Source organism: Salmo salar, chromosome 15 (genome assembly GCF_965601325.2).
Source record: "Salmo salar chromosome 15, fSalSal1, whole genome shotgun sequence".
In the NCBI taxonomy this organism is placed as follows: Eukaryota; Metazoa; Chordata; class Actinopteri; order Salmoniformes; family Salmonidae; genus Salmo; species Salmo salar.
In genome coordinates this window covers 47523019-47542628 of record NC_138305.1, presented here as the reverse complement: position 1 = coordinate 47542628, position 19610 = coordinate 47523019, and the positions used below count along the sequence as shown (strand labels likewise).

Below are 19610 nucleotides of genomic sequence, written 5' to 3'. Positions count from 1 at the left end.
AGGAGACGGTCCTGGCGCTTGCTGGACTTTCTTGGGTGCCCTGAAGCCTTCTTCACAACAATTGAACCGCTCTCCTTGAAGTTCTTGATGATCCGATAAATGGTTGATTTAGGTGCAATCTTACTGGCAGCAATATCCTTGCCTGTGAAGCCCTTTTTGTGCAAAGCAATGATGACGGCACGTGTTTCCTTGCAGGTAACCATGGTTGACAGAGGAAGAACAATGATTCCAAGCACCACCCTCCTTTTGAAGCTTCCAGTCTGTTATTTGAACTCAATCAGCATGACAAAGGGATCTCCAGCCTTGTCCTCGTCAACACTCACATCTGTGTTAACGAGAGAATCTAATCCTCAGCTAATCCTTTTGTGGCAGGGTTGAAATGCAGTGGAAATGTTTTTGGGGATTCAGTTCATTTGCATGGCAAATAGGGACTTTGCAATTAATTGCAATTCATCTGATTACTCTTCATAACATTCTGGAGTATATGCAAATTACCATCATACAAACTGAGGCAACAGACTGTGAAAATTAATATTTGTGTCTTAACTTTTGGCCACAACTGTACTTCATCAAGGGATGAGGCCAGTGGAGGGAAGCACTTGGTGTTCACCTGTAGTCCCTAAGTCCAGTCCATATAATGTCCACATACAGGACTGGAGCTGGGCCACAGGAGGTTGGATGAACCAACTTGGAAGGGACGGGCTGGAGGTTGGATGAACCAACTTGGAAGGGATGGGCTGGTGTACCTACTAGGAGAGGTGGTGGATGTAGCCACTTTGAGGGGTGGTGTTTCCACGGGCCTGTTGAAAGGTGTTGTTGTAGAAGGCCTGTTGAAGTTAGGTGGACCATTGTAGCTGTTGGAGTGGTGTTTCCTGGGTGGGAGCCAAGGAGCTGCAGGCACCCAGGTTCTGGGGGACGGTGGTGGCCAACGGCTGTTGGACGACATGGACATTTTTCCAAAAAGGGTTCGAACAGGTTTCTGAACAGGATGCTTTTTCATGTAATTCAGAAAATCTGCCATAATAAACGCATTTTAAAGCGACCTGGGCCGGGTTTCCTAAAAGCATCTTTTGAGCTTGCAAGTCCTAAATGATTAGGAGTTCTGTTGCAGTAGAGTTCTATCGATCGGACATCAGTCACATCACAACAGCAGTTGCAAAGAAATAGAATCTCATTCTAGTTCTGTGTGCAGTTGGTCTGTGACATCATCCACTGTCAGAGCTAGATGGAGGGTTCTGACTAGTAGTTGTACTGTACACAACTTTAATGTGACCTTGTATTTCTGTGTCCTCTACAAACAAACTGCCCAGTCACTGTCTTCGTACCTTTCTATTTTGTGTAGACCTTAATTATTATTACTACTACATGTAGGCCGTGCTTGGCAGCTCTCTCCGTTCCAATCTCTCTGTGCTTGGCAGCTGAATTACAGTACACAAGTAAAACAAGAAACGTAAAATAATCTAAAGAAAGTCAGGACTGCTTCAGTGAGTAGACTAAAAGGAACAAAGAAAAGACAATACACACTGGAAAAAGTGTTTATTGGTTTTTGAAAACATAAGAAAATATAAAAATCATTCACAGCATCAATCATTTAAAATAAGATATCTGATAATTATCTAATCATTTCCTGTTATTCCCTGAAAACATTGCGCACCAGAGCCCTTAAATCCAGAACATAAAACATTTGTGCAATGAAAATAAGAGTACCTTTTAAATTAAAACTTGTAAACATAAGAAACTACAGTGCAGTGGCAGTGACCAGCATCATCATGGTTACTGTCAATTGTATAATCAGAACATTCCTGAGTATTGAGTGACGTCATCTCAGGGAGACAACTGTCATCTTTGTGGGACAACATTAAAATAGCATTTGCTCTGTCCATTATGGAAATAAATACTTTGCTCCCTTCCTTGAGGTATTCATTAATGAGAATGTTCCCGGGACTACCCATAAGTAAAATGTATGCACGCATGACTAAATCGCTTTGGATTAAAATGTCTGCTAAATGGCTTATATTATAATGTTGGATTAGTGAAAAAGTAGAGCTGAGAGAAAGCAAGTATCATCTTAAGGAGACATCAAAGACAATGGGGGAAGGTTACAGTACGATGGGTGAGATACCGTTGGCGTGGCCATGGAAGGCGGGTCCCCTGAGCTTTCCCCCGATGTGGGCGTTCTCCTGGTCCTGGTCTGCAGGGGCTGAGATATACCACATGACCACACCTGAGGGGTTGATGGACACAACAAAGTGTGTGGAGTCCTTCAGTGTGGCCATTTCCCGCTCCGCAAACACATCATAGATCTGGAGAAAGGAAGGAGAGAGTACAGGACATGAAGGAAAAAGGAGATATGAAATGGCATGATTGAGGCAACGCCAGCAATATGACTTAGAGAAACCGGGATCAGACTGACCTTGTAGCTGCCAGTGGTGTAGTTGAGTTGTCCCAGGGAGGCCTGGTAGCGGTAAGGCATGTCAGTACGACGACTGAAGAACACTAGAGCACTGGCCTTATCAGACAGAGGGCGCCAGAACACCTCAATACCGCTCTTCTCCTGAGAATCAGACAGAGAGAGAAAAAAAAAGAGAGCGAAAAGGAGAGAATAATAAGATTGAGGACATTTAGATTCAGCTCAACAACAACTCAGGAGGAGTATTTGACCCTGATAAGACAATAGAATATATGTGGGTCTTACCTTGATCAGGCGTCTACCCTGGACGCCCATGGGGTCCTGGTTGATGCCGATGGCCACCTTGTTCTGCAGGATGGTGCGTGCCCCGCTGCTAATGGTCCTCAGGTCGTTGGACATGAAGAGAGGAGCAGCCATGATGGCCCACAGAGCCATCTGAGACCGAGACTGATCCATGCTCAACCCGAAGTCCCCGACCACCAGCTAGAATACACACACAGTCAGTTCAGCCAGAAGCTAAAACATACTCGGTCATCTCCTCACTCTGATTGGTTAGTTCATTGAATAGCAACATTTCCTCTACAGTGAAATGGAGAGTTTGACAAAGACAGACCATGTCAGGATCATTCCAACGGCCGGGTCCAGCTGCAGGCTGCAGGACGTCTTGGTTGTTGAAGAACCAATCAGCAATGCTCAGCACACTATTCCACGAGTCCTCTATGTCACCATAGTTACGCCACAGGTTACAGATCTCTCCCAGTTGGGTGTAGTTCACCTGAGAAACAAATGTAGAAGAGGTCAAATTAGAAAATATTTAAATATGATCTGTATATAAACTGGACTGACTGACTTACAGCTAATATTAACCCATCCTTATTACAAAAATATGTAATTACTTAAATTAAATTTGATTAACCTTGGGTGGGAGTCCACCCTGGTAGGCTGGCCAACTGCAAGAGTAGCCAATGGGACGTCCGGTAGCGTTCAGAGCCTTTGACATGGCAGGGTAGCCTATAAGAAAGAACAGTGTGTGTCAAGCAAGCAGCTGAGGGTTGAGTAACCACTTATCTCCTGTTTCAACCTTCAGCATATCCATCCACAACTCTCCCCTTACTCATGCCTCCAACTCTCCTCCCTTCCTCACCCTGCTCCTGCTCCGTAGCGTTGGAGTAGCAGCCGTCAAACTTCAGCATGTCCACTTTCCAGTCAGCGAAAGTCTGAGCGTCTATAGTGATCTTGTCCAGGGGGGTCCCAGGGTACCCTCCACATGTGAGTGTGCCCATGTCCCCGTAGATACCCAGCTTCAGCCCCCGATCATGGATGTAGCTCGCCAGGTTGGGGATCCCACTTGGGAACCTGAGGGAGGAGGTTATAGATACACAGGTTAGACAGACATGTTACACATATTCATACAGACAATAGTTTGAACACAATAATGCCAATATACCTCACCTGAGAGAATGGGCTATATGAGTATCATATGACTGACAAGTCAGTGACCTCAATATATGTCAACAACCTCAATAAAGATATATTCCACCTGACAGTAGACAATATGGCAATACATAGATAAGATACATGAGACACGTGAAATAAAGTTGTAAACATTAACAGTGCTTGTGAGAACAACAAAATGTGTGCGTTTCTCCGTTCAGTAGCCTACCGCTTAGGGTCAGCCTGCAGGCGTCCATTACTGTCTCTGTCCTTGGAGGCCCAGCAATCGTCTATGTTGACGTAGACATATCCCAGCTCCCTCCAGCCGTCCTCAGCCAGCCTATCTGCCATGTCCCGGAACAGAACCTCACTGTGGGAGGACGACACAGAGGAAGAGAGGAAAATGTCAGGAGTTTCTATGGCCTATATTATTATTTTTTTTAAGTGTCAATGTTGGCTCAGAAATCTCTTCCTCACCTTGTCTCCTTTCCTTGTTATGAAAGCCATTCCCAAGAATGGAAGAGTTCAGAATCATATTTTTGTCTTACCTGATGCAGTTCTTGGGGTCGTTCTGACAGTCGATGTCACAGCGGAAGCGTTCCCATGCCAACCAGCCCATAGGAGGGGTCCTCATCAGACCATTGTCCAGGGCAAGGGTGGCCACAAAGAGCGCCAGCACACACAATGCTACTGCAAATCGCATTCCTGAAAGAGACAGATGTTTGTTATAGGACAACTTCACTAAAACTGGGATGTAGCATCCAGATTTGCCCAAACACAAGGAATGCACGTAAATGTCTTTAATTTGAAAGTATCTGCTTCTGTACAGGCATAATGAACATGACCCTGGTGGACATTCTGCATAACTGAATAGAGTCAATGTGCAGTGTGTATCGATACACCTGAGAGTCACATGACTGACTGGGTGTACCAACTGCCAACGGAGGTAGGAGAGGAGGAGGGGTGGGAAAACAATGAAGGCGTGACAACACTAACCTGTTTAACCTTTTACCATTATAAGACAAACACTACACATTAATAATACCTGAGCTGTACAAGTCACCTGACCATAACTGAACCCAAGGAACGGTTAGTTTGTGCAAGCAAATACCAGGATACAAAATAAAACTTAATGACACAATATGGCCCAGAGCTAGGCAGAAAAGACCGATAAATCATAGTAATACCACGATAATCTGAGCATTAGCCTACATGAGAAAATGTTAGCTGGTTTGACGTATTGATATACATTTCAAGTAAAGTACAGCAATATAGTCCTTGGATGGGAAACAGCGACTTGAATTGCTACTGTAACTACGCATCACTTAGCAGAACGACGCAAGAGTGATACATTGTAACAATTGACTGGTTCTTCAAAGGGAGTCTAGTAACTTTAGCCTGATACAGATACCATGCAAATATATTTAACAAGAGTCGACTTTCAATGAGCACAAATCCTGTATCAAAATATGCAAGAATGAACTCAATACTCACTAGGTTAATTTTTTTTTACAGCTTGTAAAGCAGCGTTCGGTTAGTGCCTCAAGGGTGTCGCCTATGCTCTGCTTTGAAAATAATACAAACCGCATCTGACCACACATTTGAGGAAGCGGTTATCACATGATCCAGCGCGTTGTTGTCAGCTGACAAAAGAGGGGCGGGGACAGGGTGAGAATGAAAGGAAGCAATGACGGTTATGAAGGAACCTAAACCCTGTTAGAATGTTATTCAAACGAATGCATCCTTCCCTCCTTTCCTTGAAGTACAGATGTGACACATGACATACTCACTGCTCCTCACAAAATCTTGAGAAATGAATTTTGAAAAACATATCCTAGACCTACTTGCATTGCAAGTACTAGGATGTTAAGGGAGTCTAATGGGAGTCTAATGAGTAGTAGTAAAACAAATGTGTCAGCTTGTCATACATTAATAACAAGAATGACAGTAATAAGGTCACTAAGAAAAATTATATATATATATATACATATATATATATATATATATATATATAATTTTATATAATATATAATTTTTATATATATATATATAATTTTTCTTAGTGACCTTATTACTGTCATTCTTGTTATTAATGTATGACAAGCTGACACATTTATATATATATATATATGTACATTTTTTGAAGCGTTAGTTACTGGAAAAACTGCAGTGCTTGTCACATGTCATGAGAATCCTAGAGGTGGAGCTAAAGACAGGAAGTCAGTGGATCCACTAGCTGTTATGGCAGGAACAGGCCATGGTAAGATACTCATCTGTAGTAGTTTAACACTCAAAGTAACTTTGATTTGTAATTTTACTCTGTATGTTTTCTGTCTCCGTGTACCTGTTAGCACATATTCTATCCAATAGGTTTAGTAAGAACCTGCTTTCTTAATAAAACCTAGGGAGCTTTCAGGCATGACAGATTTGAGATAAGAGCAATAAACTCTGAGCAGAAACACCATTGAATATTGCAGCCACAACTTTGTGCATCATAACGTTACACTATGGATAGAAATGGTCTGTTGAGTTTAGCTTGTTGACTTTTCGGGTAATTCAGTCACTTTCAGGTTTGAATTTCAGCGTGTAGAGACCGGGTGCATTGTGGTTTCAGTTTCCATATACCGTGACAGAGTGACTAGTCTTGACAAGGAAGGAAGAGTGTATTACTGACAGTTTTGATGTCTGGCCTGTTTATTAACAAGTTTCCCACACACATAGTGATACACCATCTATTCACATTATAGCTGTAACATCTGCTAACCATGTGTATGTGACCAATAAAATTTGATTTGATTTGATTGAGCTTTTTCAACTCAGTGACAGTGCGTTCTCGTGTTGGTTGTTCTACTCTTGTCCTTCACTGACACCTGGTGGACAATATGAGTGGTCTCTGTCTAGACTCTAGGTCTATTCACAGTGGGTATAGATCTTCTAGAACTGTTCATACTCACAGTGGTAAAGTAGAGAATCATGTTCTGTCTCTCCCAGGTGTGGTTGGAATGGTGGAGGTGGTCCTGAGGAGCGTAGCGGCTGGGTTCGCCATCGGAGAGACCGCTCTGGCTGCTGCCGAACCCTACTTGACCACAACTGGACCACTTATGATCACCGCCGCCCGAGCAGCAGGAGAGGTCGGCGTGGCGGGGGTGGGAGCGGTAGCCACGTGCCTGGTGTTCACTACGGCGTTGGTATCCATGGGAACCGGACTTCTCCTCGCCTCCATGGTGATGCGACTGATGGGGAGGGAAGGAGGAGGTGGAGCTAGAGCGAAGGCGGCGGAGATTGCTGGAGGGGTCACCATCGCGGTGGGAGCCGTGGCAACTGGAACACTGGTGGGCGCATTCCCCGTGTGGGGCCACTTCCTGGTCCAGTGCGTCATGGTCCTGCTAGTGTACCGTTACACTGACGTGAATGAGATGACCGCGGTCCTCTCTGTTTTTTTCTCTACTCTCTACCTCAGTGTGGCGATGGGCCGTATGGGCGTCATCACAGGACTATTTACTATGGCCATTGCTATCTTGTCCCTCTGTGCCCTACTGAAGGCCCTATCAGAGAAAAGAACACAGCAGAGAGCCGAAGGAAACAGCAAATGGTCAGAGAGGTTACTGCTATACTCAGTTGTTGTGGCAATAGTAGGTTTCCCTATGGGTGTGGGGGATACAGGTGGGTCAGGGTCAGAGGTGACTGTGATGCTGGGGTCAGTGCTGTGGGTGGGGACCCTGGCTTCAGGACTGCTAGGAGCTGCTCTGGGAACAGTGGCTGTGGTGAGTTTGGGACCAGAGGGGGCAGCGAGGGTGGCGGTGGGGGCGGCAGTGACATCCTCTTGTAGCCTGAGACTCATTCTCCCAGTATGCTCTTTTCTGGGGTCGGGGGGCAGCATAGGGGGTCTGTTAGGGGGAGCCACGGCTGCAGGGGTTTCACTGGGGGCTGCGAGTGTCGCTGCTGGACCGGAATTTAGAACCAGAGCGACGACACTAGTAGTTCTAGGCTCTGTAGCAGTAGGTGCGGTGCTAGGCTTCTGGGGTCTAGCACTGGGAACTGTCGTTCTGGGACCAGCAGAAATAATAACAGTAGCCTTTGTTGCAGTGGGGGCCTTTATACTGGGTGCACCAAAGAGTCCGTTCCACACTCAGATTAAACTGAGGGGTGAGGTCCTCACAGGGACCAGCCTGATAGGAGGTATTGGCATGGAAACAGTAACCGCGGCTGCTGCACCTCTCGGAGCGGGGGCACTGGGAACAGCAGCGCTAGGAACTGCTGCACTGGGAAGACTGGGCACAGTAGGAGTACTGGTGGCAGCGGTAGTGGCACTGGGAAAAACGACATGTGGATTGGGAGCCTGAGACAGTGGCTTCCAGCAGCAGACTGTGTTATCTCTGCTAATTCTCTCTCTCTCTCTCTCTCTGTGTGTGTGTGTGCACGTATTTGTACGTTACTGAGACTTTACAGAACACATTGACATTATTTGCTGACAATGGCAAGTTAATGACCTAACAAATCCCAATAAACTTGAAGTATAAATCAAGGTGTGTATCATTTGTCTTTGATTATGAGGATGGTCATTAGGAGGCTGCAGGACTGGGTTTGGGTTTAATTAGGGATGTATGAGAACTACCACCCTCTCCTTCCTTGTTTGCTCATTCCCTGCTCCATCCCTTCCCCAAGACACAGATGATTCAGGAGAATGTTCAGCAACAGTCACGTCGGGCATGGGGCAGGTCGTGCGCCTGGCTGCTGCGTGTGCCTGCCAAGCGTCATGCGTCTCACGTTTGCGCTGAGTCCCTCGAACGGCTCTGCCAGGTCTACTTCTGACGGCAGCAACAGCAGTGGTGGAAGAAGTACCCAACTGTCATACTTGAGTAAAAGTAAAGATACCTAAATAGAAAATGACTCAGGTAAAAGTAACACAGTAAAATTCTACTTGAGTAAAAGTATTTGTTTTAAAATATACTTAAGTATCAAAAGTTAAAAATAATTTATAATTCCTTATATTAAGCAAACCAGACGGCACAATTTTTTTTTTCTTCAATTTACGAATAACCAGGAGCAGACTCAAATACTCAGACAATTTACAAAGAAGCATCTGTGTTTAGTGAGTCCGCCAGATCAGAGGCAGTAGGGATGACCAGGGATGTTCTCTTGATAAGTGTGTGAATTGGACCATTGTCCTGTCCTGCTAAGCATTCAAAATGTAACGAGTACTTTTGGGTGTCAGGGAAAATGTTTGGAGTAAAAAGTACAATATTTTCTTAAGGAATGTAGTGAAGTAAAAGTAGTCAAATGTAAATAGTAAAGTACAGATACCCCCCAAAAAACTACTTAAGTAGTACTTTAAAGTATTTTTACTTAAGTACTTTACACCACTGAGCAACAACTCTTTTTGTGCAGTTGGTGTTTTCCGCGCTTCTCAACTGTTGACCTCGTCATGTGTGCGACGGACAAACTTGCAATGGTCGTGGTACTGGCAGTTGGTCTTGCTGGGGATATTGTACTCTACACACTGTGCTAGCTGCGCAAGCTCCCTGCGGCATCTGTTGCTTGCGCTAAGGTACCATATATACTCTTGCTGATGATAGCCGTACACGTGCTGTGTTATCTGGGGCTGAACTACCAGACCCTGATTCCTTTCACTGACCCTGGTCCATCTCCTGCTGCTCACAGCCCTGTCCTGTGGGATCCACACACTGGTGCTGGGGGTCATCATTGCACAGAGGCACCAGGACAGCCTGCAGGGAACCATGCTGCTCAGACTGGTAAAGGAGAGGTGGACGTGGGTAGAGATTGGGAGGGGTGGGCAGAATGGGAGGTGGGTGCTGGTGTAAGTGAAACACTGGCCGGTAAGAGATGGCATGATACAGGTGAGAAGACCTGAAATATCACACAACACTCTAAACTCAGCTAATCAATTACCTTCGTGTATCAGGTAAGGCAAGCCAGCTTTGCAGGGATCTGTGGGACACAGAGCTGAGGGTATTTTTTGAAGATTGTTGTTGAAGCAGAGCTTGATGTGAAGAAAGTTGTCAAGGAAGTGAGTATGTGTTTATACAGGACCTCCCACCCCCACCTACCGTCAACCAATCATGTCAATGCAGAGCAATAGGGAGCCCTCCGCATTGTTACATCATTTGGGCGGCACATGGCGATGCGGTACTGAGATCAATTTGGCCTCAGCATACCTCCGGAGGCTTCGCAATTGCGTCACAACATCCATACAGCGCCTCCAACCACATTTTCGGGTCAAGCATAAATTGGTTTTGAGCATCACAATGCTCCCACAACACCCCTCACAACCTGTCAGTCACGACTTCCTTTTCAGCAGCATGTTGATATGTTCATCCCTCCCCCTATCTGCCCCTCTCCCCCAGCTCCTGGCTAACTGGGTGTTGTACCTGTGTGCAGTCACCGGGTCCCCCTCATCTACGGAAAGAAATCGCAGCAGCCCCACTCCCAAACTACTTCCCGCAGCTATGTACCCAGCAGGCGTGTGTGTGTGTGGCCTGATGCCCCACTGACCTGTTACCACTTTACAGGTGTGCTGTCACCTATAGCTGTTAGCAGTGTGCTGGAACACTCAGTGCTGCTCGAATTACAGTCTGAAGTCACTGCAGATGATGAGACTATTATCGTGCCCTCCATCCTCTATCCTCTCTTATGCTTGTCCCTGACTGCTACTATTTGTGGAGCAAACAGTATGGGCCCTATAGAGAGAGAGAGTATTCTCAGAGTACCAAAGAGGCAGTGGAGGCTTCTGAGAGACGGGTGCAGCCAGTTTATCAGAACACATCTATTAAGCAATTTTGTTTTCTCTGCAACCCCCCCCCCCCCCCCCCCCCCTTAGCCCCTCTTCTTTCCCTCTCTGTCTCTCTTGCAGTATCCTGTTTGGTGATTTAGTGGGTTTTAACCAGCTTTCCTCAGTGTGTAGGGCACAGGAGCTAGTCATGCTGCTCAACGAACTGTTCGCCCGCTTCGACAAGCTGGCTGCTGTGAGTCTCTCTCTATGCCTTGCTTTGTCTCTCCATGGCCTTGTTTCAAGTCAATTCAAGGGGCTTTATTGGCATGGGAAACATATGTTAACATTGCCAAAGCAAGTGAAGTCTCCTTGTGTTGTTCTCTCCCTCTCCTCATCTCTCACGACAATATGTCATGTTATGAGACTTTCACACTCATCCGACTTCCTTGTGCTGTTTTCAGAATACACTGTTTATTTCCTCTCACAAACACACACAGCTCCTGACATACATTCGTATCATGTCTGTCGTTGTTTCTCTCCTCTCTCCACCCTCCCCTACTGTATCTGCGGCCTGCCTGGTTACCGTGACGACCACACAGCTTGCTCCATCATAATGGGCCTGGCCATGGTGGAGGCCACCTCGTAAGTTAGGGGAAGGACGAGAGTGCGTGCGTGCACGTGTTCTCCCTGCGCGTCCACATCTCCCAGAGGACCATGGAGAGTTTGACCTAGAGCTGGGAAACTGAGGGGAGAGGTGTAAGTACCTGCTGGAGAAAGGCATAAACACCTAGCTGTTGCTGGTCCCCAAAGAAACCACCCAGGTCAACGGAGATGACCTCTTTCAGCCTGGCATGGTTCTGTAAAGGAAATGTTTTATATTCCTCTCCCTCTGTCTCCCCCCTCGTTTTTCAGAATGGAAACTCTCCCCAGTTGATTAACACCACATAGACCAGTGGGAGCATTGGCTCAGTCCGGGCCACGCCCATAGAGTGCAAACAGGAAGACACACAGGTACACCTAACCCATAGCCCTTTCCTGCAGTCAAATGACCTAATGACCTCATGGGTGGAATGTTATTCATATTTTTCATAATTTTATAATAAACATTATTTCAAAAAACCGGCCGAAAATCCGGTGTTTCTATGTCAAATGGTTTTGTTATATTTCAGTCTTCTGTGATGTACATAACTCAAAATGTAATACATTTCACCATTTTAAATCCCATAACCATGTGTGTGAGGTGGATACTTCTGTTTCAAAGTAGATTTGTTTAAGTCTACCAAGAAACACTCTGTGTGACCCTGATTTTCCCATTTTTCAGTTTAAGATTTCCTTTAGATTTGACTAAGTGTGTGAATTTCACTGTGAGCCTATTTATAACCTTTGACCTGTGATGCCTAAGTGACGCGCTCTCAGCGTCAGATAAACAAGAAGACGGACGCCAGGGAGCATGAACAGGAGCTGAAAAGACTACTGAACCTGGAGCTGCTGGAGAGAGAACGAAGAGACGTAAGTGAGGAGGAGAAGGGGAAAGAGTGGCTAGAATAGGGGGTTGCTCCGAGAACCCCAAACACTACAGCTACATGGTGGTGCTGTCGCTCGTGGCGACCACCATATACTGGTGCGGGTCAGCCAGCTGGTCAAGCTGGGGCTCATGCTGCTGGTAGTTGTGACAGCGGGTGTCATCAACATCTACAGCTGGAGGGACATCTACGAACTTTATGACTTCATACGATTTACCAGCTACAGGTGAGGAACAATAACCCCTCAAGTGGTGCTAAAAACATGTACAGAAATGGTAGGTAGGTAAAGTGTAAAGCCGTGGATACTCAATATGTTCCCTCTCGCTCTCCCCCCTCTTCTCTCTGTCCTCAGGACATCTGTAGTCCCTTCGAAGTACCTGATGACAGTGATGGTCATTATCATGAGGATAAGCTTCTGCTACTTTGCCAGACATGTGAGTCACCTCCTCCTGACCATCCTCACAATCACACCTCAGAACCAGATTGAGTCAGACCTCAATGAGCCTCAGCCTGTAACTCGTTAATAATACATCTTCTTACTGATTTCCCCCAACAACAATAGTCTGTAGGAGCTTTCCCCCCACGCTCCTCTTCCTCAACTCTCTCTCTCTCACACACATACACCTAGGTGGAGAGGCAGTCAAATAAGCTGTTCCTGTGGAAGATTGAGGTGCATGACCAGAAGGTTAGGGTGTTTGAGATGAGGCGCTGGAATGAAGCACTGGTCACCAACATGCTGCCTGAACATGTCGCCCAACACTTCCAGGGCTCTAAGAGAGACGAGGTGAGAGAAGGATTGGGGAGTAAAAAGATAGAAGGAAAATAAAAATACAAACAAGAAGGGAGAGAGACTCCCAAAGAAAGGGTATGGGGAAAAAATACAGCGAGTTGTAAACGTTTTTCTTACCCATCAGTTTTGTTTCTCCTCTGTAGGAGCTGTACAGCCAGTCAAATTATGAGAAGACTACATAGCCACGGGAAGTAGTTTAGAGGTGGGGCTGCTGCGATTTTTTTTTTCTCCGTAGATGAGGGGGAGACGGTGACTGCACACAAGTAGACACACTTGACAGTGTAAGTCATCTAAACCCAGTGTGTGTGTGTGTGTGTGTGTGTGTGTGTGTGTGTGTGTGTGTGTGTGTGTGTTTTAGTACAGTAACTGAATAATTGGATAACATGTGGCTTTCTCATGGCTTAGTTTAGGAAAATAAATATGAATTAACTGACTTATTTTTAAAGAATTTTCAACATATAATATCACATGTACAGTTGAAGTCGGAAGTTTACATACACCTTAGCCAAATCCATTTAAACTCAGTTTTTCACAATTCCTGACATTTAATCATAGTAAAAATTCCCTGTCTTAGGTCAGTTAGGATCACCATTTTATTTTAGGAATGTGAAATGTTAGAATAATTGTAGAGAGAATTATATATTTCAGCTTGTATTTCTTTCATCACATTCCCAGTGGGTCAGAAGTTTACATACACACAATTAGTATTTGGTAGCATTGCCTTTAAATTGTTTCACTAGAGTCAAATGTTTCAGGTAGCCTTCCACAAGCTTCCCACAATAAGTTGAGTGAATTTTGGCCCATTCCTCCTGACAGAGTGTAACTGTGTCAGGTTTGTAGGCCTCCTTGCTCTCACACGCTTTTTCAGTTCTTGCCCACAAATGTTCTATAGGATTGAGGTCAGGGCTTTGTGATGGCACTCCAATACCTTGACTTTGTTGTCCTTAAGCCATTTTGCCACAACTTTGGAAGTATGCTTGGGGTCATTGTCCATTTGGAAGACCCATTTGCAACCAAGTTTTAACTTCCTGACTGATGTCTTGAGATGTTGATTCAATATATCCACATACTTTCCTCTCTCATGATGCCATCTATTTTGTGAAGTGCACCAGTCCCTCCTGCAGCAAAGCACCCGCACAACATGATGCTGCCACCCAAATCAAAATGTATTTGTCACGTGCTCCAAATACAACAGGTGTAGACCTTACAGTGAGATGCTTACTTACAGGCTCTAACCAATAGTGCGAAAAAAAAAGGTATGTGTGTGTGTGTGTGTGTGTAGGTAAGGAAAGAAATAAAACAACAGTAAAAAGATATTTGAAAATAAGAGTAGCAAGGCTATATACACAGACACCGGTTAGTCAGGCTTATTGCGGTAGTATGTACATGTGGGTATGGTTAAAGTGACTATGCATATATGGTGAACAGAGAGTAGCAGTGGCGTAAAAAGAGGGGTTGACGGGTGGTGTGACACAATGCAAATAGCCCGGTTAGCCAATGTGCGGGAGCACTGGTTGGTCGGGACAATTGAGGTAGTATGTACATGAATGTATAGTTAAAGTGACTATGCATATAATTTAAACAGAGAGTAGAAGGGGGGGGGGCAGGGGGAGGGCACACAATGCAAATAGTCCGGGTAGCCATTTGATTACCTGTTCAGGAGTCTTATGGCTTGGGGGTAAAAACTGTTGAGAAGCCTTTTTGTCCTAGACTTGGCACTCCGGTACCGCTTGCCATGTGGTAGTAGAGAGAACAGTCTATGACTGGGGTGGCTGGGGTCTTGGACAATTTTCAGGGCCTTCCTCTGACACCGCCTGGTGTAGAGGTCCTGGATGGCAGGCAGCTTTGCCCCAGTGATGTACTGGGCCGTACGCATTACCCTCTGAAGTGCCTTGCGGTCGGAGGCCGAGCAATTTCCGTACCAGGCAGTGATGCAACCGGTCAGGATGCTCTCAATTTTGCAGCTGTAGAACCTTTTGAGGATCTCAGGACCCATGCCAAATCATTTTAGTTTCCTGCGGGGGAATAGGCTTTGTCGTGCCCTCTTCACGACTGTCTTGGTGTGTTTGAACCATTCTAATTTGTTGTTGATGTGGACACCAAGGAATTTGAAGCTCTCAACCTGCTCCACTACAGCCCCGTCGATGAAAATGGGGACATGCTCGGTGCTCCTTTTCCTGTAGTCCACAATCATCTCCTTAGTCTTGGTTACGTTGAGGGATAGGTTGTTATTCTGGCACCACCCGGCCAGGTCTCTGACCTCCTCCCTATAGGCTGTCTCGTCGTTGTCGGTGATCAGGCCTACCACTGTTGTGTCATCAGCAAACATAATGATGGTGTTGGAGTCGTGCCTGGCCATGCAGTTGTGGGTGAACAGGGAGTACAGGAGGGGACTGAGCACGCACCCCTGGGGAGCTCCAGTGTTGAAGATCAGCGTGGCAGATGTGTTGCTACCTACCCTCACCACCTGGGGGCAGCCCGTCAGGAAGTCCAGGATCCAGTTGCAGAGGGAGGTGTTTAGTCCCAGGTTCCTTAGCTTAGTGATGAGCTTTGAGGGTACTATGGTGTTGAACGCTGAGCTATAGTCAATGAATAGCATTCTCACATAGGTGTTCCTTTTGTCCAGGTGGGAAAGGGCAGTGTGGAGTGCAATAGAGATTGCATCATCTGTGGATCTGTTTGGGCGGTATGCAAATTGGAGTGGGTCTAGTGTTTCTGGGATAATGGTGTTGATGTGAGCCATTACCAGCCTTTCAAAGCACTTCATGGCTACGGATGTGAGTGCTATGGGTCTGTAGTCATTTAGGCAGGTTGCCTTTGTGTTCTTGGGCACAGGGACTATGGTGGTCTGCTTGAAGCATGTTGGTATTACAGACTCAATCAGGGACATGTTGAAAATGTCAGTGAAGACACCTGCCAGTTGGTCAGCACATGCCCGGAGCACACATCCTGGTAATCCATCTGGCCCCGCAGCCGTGCTTCACGGTTGGGATGGTGTTCTTCGGCATGCGAGCTTCCCCATTTTTCGGCCAATGTGACAAAAGGGTGACTCCAAGACCTGGACACAGCGCAAACTAAGCTAAGGGGAAATCAATCTCCTAAAAAAGAAAACACAATCACTCGAAAATCATTCCCGTAAATTCAATGCGATGGTCATAGGACTTGAAATAGGTGTGGAAGTGGGCAACCCAACTTCCTTCATGACCAATCATTTCTATGAACTGTTTTGTCAGGAGAAGCAAGGTGCACGGGTCCTCTCCGGAACGGATCCCAGTGTATGATTGTTGGAATCCACAGTTTTTAAATCAAACGGCAAATTGTTCGCCTCAAAGCGGAATCGGGAGCTCTTACTTATGTGGAGAAGAGGATCAGCATCTACCCAGATCTGAGTGCCGAACTGCTGAAACAGATGGCGACCTACAGTACAATGAGGTGAGATCAGAGCTATGCAAGCTAAACCTGAGATGCGGCTTCATCCACCCGGCAAAACTCATCTTAACCTTCCAGAACACAACACACGTTTTCCACTGCCAAGGAGGCTCAATACTTCCTTCAGAAACACATCAAGCCCAACACACAAAAGGGACGAGCCGACAGATATATATTCAGGTATTCTGTCCATGCACAATCATGCAGCCTAGCCTATGGCTGTGATGCTGCCCTCAGCATAAAACAACGAGGACACCCTTCAATTGAGTAAAAGGAACACTTATTATTATTATTATCATTGCTGAACATTGGACTTCATTCTCATTATATTGTCTATGGTCCAGGACATTTAGATAATGATGACTTCACGCCAATTAATAAACAATGGACAATATATTAAAGTGTCATACAGACTGGTGCTGCTTCCTTGTGGGGCTACAGCGCATTACATGGGCTAAACTGTTTAGGATAGATGGCCAGTCCCATATGGGATACCACACAATCCTTTTTTATTTTTTTATGGCTGTCCCCCTCTGTTTACACTTCTGAATGTATCTCCCAGGGAGGACTTGGCCTACAGGCCATGATTAATTATTGTGAAGATTATAGACTGCATTTCCTGCACATACCCTCTACTTTTTTATTTCTTTGTACATAGTATAGAGCACCTAAATGCTTAATACACATTGAAGGTACTTTATGTTTAAAGTAATTTAGACCATATTGCTAATAATAATGAAGTTAATGGATCAATTATCAATCAAAGCTATTACTCCTACAGCCATCCTATTTGACTGTTTAGCCTTGCAAATCTGTTGTCATATCTACCTACTTATTTTCTCTACAAACTTACATTTAAAGGTCTGAAGGGGTACATGTTTACTTATTTCATGTTTTAGTTTCTTTCTTTCTCAATACCTTAAGATCCCCCCCCCCAAAAAAAAATGCTGCTTAAGAGATTTAATATTTAAGGAAGAGGGGGAATGGTTCACAGGGGGGTTCTGGGTGGGGAACGACCAATGGGTCGGTTTCCCTGTGGTTCATGCTTTTTGTTTCACATCAATGGGCTTATTAACACTAAAGATAACAATTACATCATTAATAATACATTTAAAAAATTGTTTAACAATCCCAACGCTAGCTATTCTCTCTTAGAATTTGAAAGGCCTAAACTGTCCTATTAAACATTCCAGCTGTCTTGATATTCTAGCAAGAAACCATGTTGATATAGCAATGCTCCAAGAAACACACCTGCTCCAAGAAACACACCTGCTCCAAAAGGACTCACAAAGAATAGAGAACCATTTGCACAAACTGGCTGCTCTTTCATCAGCCCCAAACAAAACTAAAGGTGTAATCATAATGATACATAAGGAACAAAACATCACCATCTTGGGTAAAGACCAAGAAGGCAGAATCACTTTCCTTAAAGTTATCCATAATGGAAAGAAAATTGCCTTTATTAATGTGTATGCTCCAAATTCATAAATATCTGCAATTCCATCTGATTATTGGGACAGACATGAATGCCATTTTGGACATGCGAGACAAATCTAATAAGAACAACAATAATCCACAAGCAACCAAGGCTCTCCAGCATATACTCTCTGATTACAACCTCATTGACGCCTGGTGAGCTCATAACTCTAAAGCAAAATAGTACACTTTCTACTCAAACAGGCAGAAATCATTCTCACAAATCGATTACATACTATTATCTACACGTCTATTTTCTTTAATCAAGCAAATAGAAATTCGACCAATGCGCTTTACTGACCACCACGCTGATTACTGCCAACTTCAAATTTCAGAATCTCCTGAAAGAGCCACAAGATGGTGTTTCAATGTTTCATTACTACAAAATCCTACATTCTGTGATCAATTTGAAATTTAACTAAATAAATTAATAATGATCAATAAAAATTCAGTCGATAACCCTCAGATTCTATGAGATGCCACCAAAGGTTTTATTTAAAAAAACTTGAATAAATCACAATTAAAGAAGATATCAGATTTGGAAATGTTTGTTAAATGCATTAGAGCGTTCACAACGAACACTGTTTTCAGACCTGGTAGCTATTACTCTTTCCAAAGTCAAGACAGAACTTAATTTATCGAGTTAGACTCAACCATTACGTCCATGGTAATCGTCCCAGTCGTTTACTGGCCAACAAGGTACGCAGTAATGATCAATTAGCTGATATAGCAACTATTGAATCTGAAACAGGGAAGTACGATCAGAACCCAAATGAATCAAAGATTCTCCCGCATCTATAAAGAACTGTACACCTCTGATTTTAAATCCACACCAAGCCAGACTAAGTCCCTTCTAAAATAATTAAGAACTCCTCTTCTCTCAACAGAGGAAGACACCTTGCTGGGAGCCCAAATCTCTTTAAATGAACTCAAAAGGGCATTGGACAGCATGAATAAAGGCAAATCACCTGGATGGGCCGGTATTCCTCCTAAGGTCTAATTACAATTTTGGAATCAATTAGGTCGAAATGATTAATACAGCTCTTCACAAGGTTCATTTAGGAGAGATGTGAATACAGCACTAATTTAGCTTTTATTATTGCCTCCTATCTTTGATAAACACAGATATTCATTTGTTTTCCAAAATATTGTTGTCCAGTCTCAAAGACTTACTTACTCAAATTCGTCCACACGGCCCAAAGCATTTAAAAAAAATACATTTATTCTCTGTTGACTGTCACACCCTGATTTGTTTCACTTGTCTTTGTGCTTGTCTCCACCCCACCTCCCCCCTCCAGATGTTGCCAATCTTCCCCATTATCCCCAGTGTATTTATACCTGTGCTCTCTGTTTGTCTGTTGCCAGTTTGTTTTGTTTTGTGAAACCTACCAGCGTTTTCCCCCTTGCTCCTGTCTGTTTTAGTTCCTGTTTTCTAGTTGTTCGCGGTTTTGACCTTTCTGCCTGCCCTGACCATGAGCCTGCCTGCCATTCTGTACCTTGCCACACCACACTGGATTATTGACCCCTGCCTGCTCTTACATATCTTGCATTACTCATCTCATTTGTATATACTGTATTCTATACAATCTATTGCATCTTAGCCTATGCTGCTCTGACATCAATATATTTATATTTATATATTCTTATTCCATTCCTTACTTAGATTTGTGTGTGTTAGGTATTTATTAGATATTACTTGTTAGATATTGCTGCACTGTCGGAACTAGAAGCACAAGCATTTCGCTACACTCGCCATATATAACATCTGCATGTGACCAATAAAATTTGATTTGATCCGAAGGGAGAAGACGCATGTTT

The 19610-nt window shown here is 44.5% G+C and overlaps 2 protein-coding genes and 1 pseudogene across 3 annotated transcripts; 2 read left to right on the top strand and 1 right to left on the bottom strand.

Moving 5' to 3' along the window:
- Nucleotides 1–1519: 1519 nt before the first annotated feature.
- Nucleotides 1520–5475, bottom strand: nagab (Alpha-N-acetylgalactosaminidase). 2 transcript variants are annotated; one of them, XM_014144294.3, is made up of 9 exons: nucleotides 5339–5475; nucleotides 4393–4549; nucleotides 4074–4214; nucleotides 3555–3766; nucleotides 3327–3421; nucleotides 3024–3185; nucleotides 2696–2893; nucleotides 2414–2554; nucleotides 1520–2303 (listed from the first exon to the last, which is right to left on the bottom strand). In XM_014144294.3, the coding sequence occupies exons 2-9, from the start codon at nucleotides 4545–4547 to the stop codon at nucleotides 2100–2102; spliced, it is 1308 nt and encodes a 435-aa protein (XP_013999769.1). In that variant the 5' UTR covers nucleotides 4548–4549; nucleotides 5339–5475; the 3' UTR covers nucleotides 1520–2099. The 2 variants fall into 2 exon arrangements, with proteins under 2 accessions (XP_013999769.1, NP_001133745.1); NM_001140273.1 differs by having other exon boundaries at nucleotides 1522–2303; nucleotides 2696–3185; nucleotides 5339–5392.
- Nucleotides 5476–6019: 544 nt separating this feature from the next.
- LOC106571481 (uncharacterized) lies at nucleotides 6020–8369 on the top strand. Its single transcript, XM_014144642.2, has 2 exons — nucleotides 6020–6104; nucleotides 6836–8369. Exons 1-2 carry the CDS (start codon nucleotides 6086–6088, stop codon nucleotides 8185–8187), a joined length of 1371 nt encoding a protein of 456 aa, XP_014000117.1. The 5' UTR covers nucleotides 6020–6085; the 3' UTR covers nucleotides 8188–8369.
- Nucleotides 8370–8600: 231 nt separating this feature from the next.
- LOC106571531 (adenylate cyclase type 3-like) overlaps nucleotides 8601–19610 on the top strand; it is a 32606-nt pseudogene continuing 21596 nt past the window's right edge.

Excerpts from the sequence above, each read along its gene's own strand:
- nagab (XM_014144294.3), bottom strand. The coding sequence starts at position 4,547 with ATGCGATTTGCAGTAGCATTGTGTGTGCTGGCGCTCTTTGTGGCCACC. Across the intron at positions 3,767-4,073 it reads CTGCAGGCTGACCCTAAGCG|GTTCCCAAGTGGGATCCCCA; the intron begins GTAGGCTACTGA and ends CTCCTCCCTCAG. Across the intron at positions 2,894-3,023 it reads GTTGGAATGATCCTGACATG|CTGGTGGTCGGGGACTTCGG; the intron begins GTCTGTCTTTGT and ends TGTGTATTCTAG.